Source organism: Nothoprocta perdicaria, unplaced genomic scaffold (assembly GCF_003342845.1).
Source record: "Nothoprocta perdicaria isolate Ctin4 unplaced genomic scaffold, notPer1 scaffold_729, whole genome shotgun sequence".
Taxonomy (NCBI): domain Eukaryota; kingdom Metazoa; phylum Chordata; class Aves; order Tinamiformes; family Tinamidae; genus Nothoprocta; species Nothoprocta perdicaria.
This window is the reverse complement of record NW_020456009.1, coordinates 1-3,014: the sequence shown is the minus strand read 5'-3', so window position 1 is coordinate 3,014 and position 3,014 is coordinate 1. Positions and strand designations below refer to the sequence as shown.

At 63.3% G+C, this 3,014-nt stretch overlaps 1 protein-coding gene across 1 annotated transcript; it reads right to left on the bottom strand.

The window, feature by feature from the left end:
- Positions 1-2,059: 2,059 nt before the first annotated feature.
- Positions 2,060-3,007, bottom strand: LOC112957510 (zinc finger protein 436-like; the record flags this gene model as incomplete). Its single annotated transcript, XM_026051159.1, has 1 exon — positions 2,060-3,007. A coding segment is annotated over one exon (948 nt), but the record flags the coding sequence as incomplete, so codon positions are not given.
- Positions 3,008-3,014: the final 7 nt, after the last annotated feature.

Genomic DNA, 3,014 nt, shown 5'->3' with positions numbered 1-3,014 from the left:
CCAAGCCGGCGTCGGGGGCGCCAACCGGCCCCACTTGGGCCCCCGCTGAATAAATAGAATAAATAGATTAAATATCCGCGGGCAAATGTCCTCCCTTCCCGGCACGGCCCTTCCCTCTTCTCCATGGAGGTCTTCTCCTCCATCCATGTCCCTCCATCCACCCCCATGTCCCACCGCGTCACGTCCCCGTCCTCCATCCGCCGTCTCCCAACTTTCCTCCTCCTCCTCGAGCCTCCCCTTTTCCCACCATTCCCGACCGCTCCCGCCACTTTTCCCACGCTTCCCGTCCCCGGAGCCTCCACGGGAATTCCCGTTGGGAATGGGAAGGGGAGGGGCGCCACATCCCGGCGCTCTTCCCGGCAGCAAGCCGGCGCAATTCCCTGGAGTCCGTCTCCATCCCGCTCTCCTCGTCTAGCTACGCTACCGTCCTAATCTACCCGCTATAAAACTACGTTCCCAGGGCGCCGTCGGGTGACACGAGCTGGGCACGTCCTCGCCGGGCCCGGCCCCGCGGCCTCGGCGCTGCCATCCTGGAGACCAGGTCAACGGTTCCCATCGAGGAGACCAGGGCAACCCAGCTTCCCGTTCCGGAGATCGGGTTGATTCCCATTGGGATCGGGTTGATTCCCATTGGGATCGGGTTGATTCCCATTGGGATCAGGTCAACCTGGTTCCCCATTCTGGAGACCAGGTCAACCTGGCTCCCGTTCTGGTGACCAGGTCAACCTGCTTCCCATTGTGGAGACTAGTGGTCAACCACTTCCCATTCTGAAGCTCGAGTCAGCCTGGTTCCCACTGAGGAGACCAGGTCAACTCAGCTCCCGTTCTGGAGACCAGGTTGATTCCCATTCTGGAGATCAGGTCAACCTGGTTCCCCATTATGGAGACCAGGTCAACCTGGTCCCCATTCTGGCCACCAGGTCAACCTGGTTCCCATTGTGGAGACCAATGGTCAACCCACTTCCCCTTCTGAAGATCAAGTCAACTTGGTTCCCATTGAGGAGACCAGGTCAAGCTGTCTGTCATTATGGAGACCCGGTCAATCTGCTTCCCATTCTGAAGATCAACCTGGTCCCCATTGATGAGACCAGCTCAACCCAGCTCCCGTTCTGGAGATCAGGTCAATGTGGTTCCCCATTCTGGAGACCAGGTCAACCTGCTTCCCATTCTGGAGACAAGATCAACCCAGTTCCCAGTTCTGGAGACCGGATCAACCCATTTTCCATTCTGGAGACCAGGTCATCCTGGTCCCCTGTTCTGGAGACCAGATCAACCTGCTTCCCATTCTGGAGACCAGATCAACCCATCTCCCATTGTGGAGACCAGATCAACCCAGTTCCCCATTCTGGAGACCAGGTCAACCTGCTTCCCATTCTGGAGACCAGATCAACCCAGCTCTTGTTCTGGAGACCAGGTCAACATGATTCCCCATTCTGGAGACCAGATCAACCCAGTTCCCCATTCTGGTGACCAGATCAACCCAACCACCATTGTAGAGACCAGGTCAACCTGATCCCCCATTCTGGAGACCAGATCAACCCAGTTCCCCATTCAGGTGACCAGATCAACCCAACCACCATTGTGGTGACCAGGTCAACCTGCTTCCCATTCCGGAGACCAGATCAACCCAGCTCCCCATTCTGGTGACCAGATCAACCCAACCACCATTGTAGAGACCAGGTCAACCTGATCCCCCATTCTGGAGACCAGATCAACCCAGTTCCCCATTCAGGTGACCAGATCAACCCAACCACCATTGTGGTGACCAGGTCAACCTGCTTCCCATTCCGGAGACCAGATCAACCCAGTTCCCCATTCTGGTGACCAGATCAACCCAACCACCATTGTGGTGACCAGCTCAACCCAGCTCCCATTCTGGAGACCAGGTCAACCTGATTCCCCATTCAGGTGACCAGATCAACCCAGTTCCCCATTCCGGAGACCAGATCAACCCAATTCCCCATTCCGGAGACCAACCCAACCCACCTCCCACCCAACCCACCAACTCACCCCTCTTCCACCACCAAGCCCCACGTGGTCCCCACCTCCACGTCCCCCCCTAATAGGCCGGCAGCTGCTCGGGCGCCTCCTCCAGCGGCGCCTCCTCCGCGTGGCTCCGCAGGTGCCGGTAGAGCCGGGCGGCGGCTCCGAAGCGGCGCCCGCAACGCGGGCAACCGAAGGGCCTCTCGGCGCCGCCAGGACGCCGGGGCCCCTCCCCGCCCCCACCGTGCGCCCGCTGGTGCTTGTGGAAGTGCAGGGTGCTGTTGAAGCTCTTGCCGCACTGGGCGCACACGTGGGGCTGCCCGCCGGCGTGCGTGCGCTGGTGCCGGTAGAGGTGCGAGGTCCGGCCGAAGCGCTTGCCGCAGTCCCCGCACGCGTAGGGCCGCTCGCCCGTGTGGATGCGCTGGTGCCGCTCCCAGTGCGAGCTCCACGAGAAGCTCTTGCCGCAGTCGCCGCACCGGTACGGCTTCTCCTCCACGCCGCCGCGCTGGTGCACGTCGCGCCGGTGCCGCGCGTACTGGGCGCGCGCCCCGAAGCTCGCGCCGCACTCGTCGCAGCGGAAGGGCCCCGCGGCGCCCTCCAGGTGCAGCCGCTGGTGGGCCACGAGCGCGGCGCCGTCGCCGAAGCCGCGGCCGCAGCGCGTGCACTTGTAGGGCCGCCGGCCGGCGTGCGTGCGCTGGTGCCGCTCGAAGTGCGGCGTGCTGCCGAAGCTGCGCCCGCAGTAGGTGCAGATGTAGGTGCCCGCGCTGGCAGCGGTCCCGTGCGTGCGCTGGTGCCGGTAGAGGTGGGAGGTGCGGCCGAAGCGCTTGCCGCACTCGGCGCACTCGTAGGGCTTCTCGCCCGTGTGCACGCGCCGGTGCCGGTCGAAGTGGGAGCTCCACGAGAAGCCCTTGCCGCAGTGGGCGCACTCGAAGGGCGGCCGCCCCGTGTGCAGCCGCTGGTGGGTGGCGAGCTCGGTGCGGCGGCGGAAGCGGCGGCCGCACTCGGCGCACGCGTAGGGCGGCGGGCGCGGG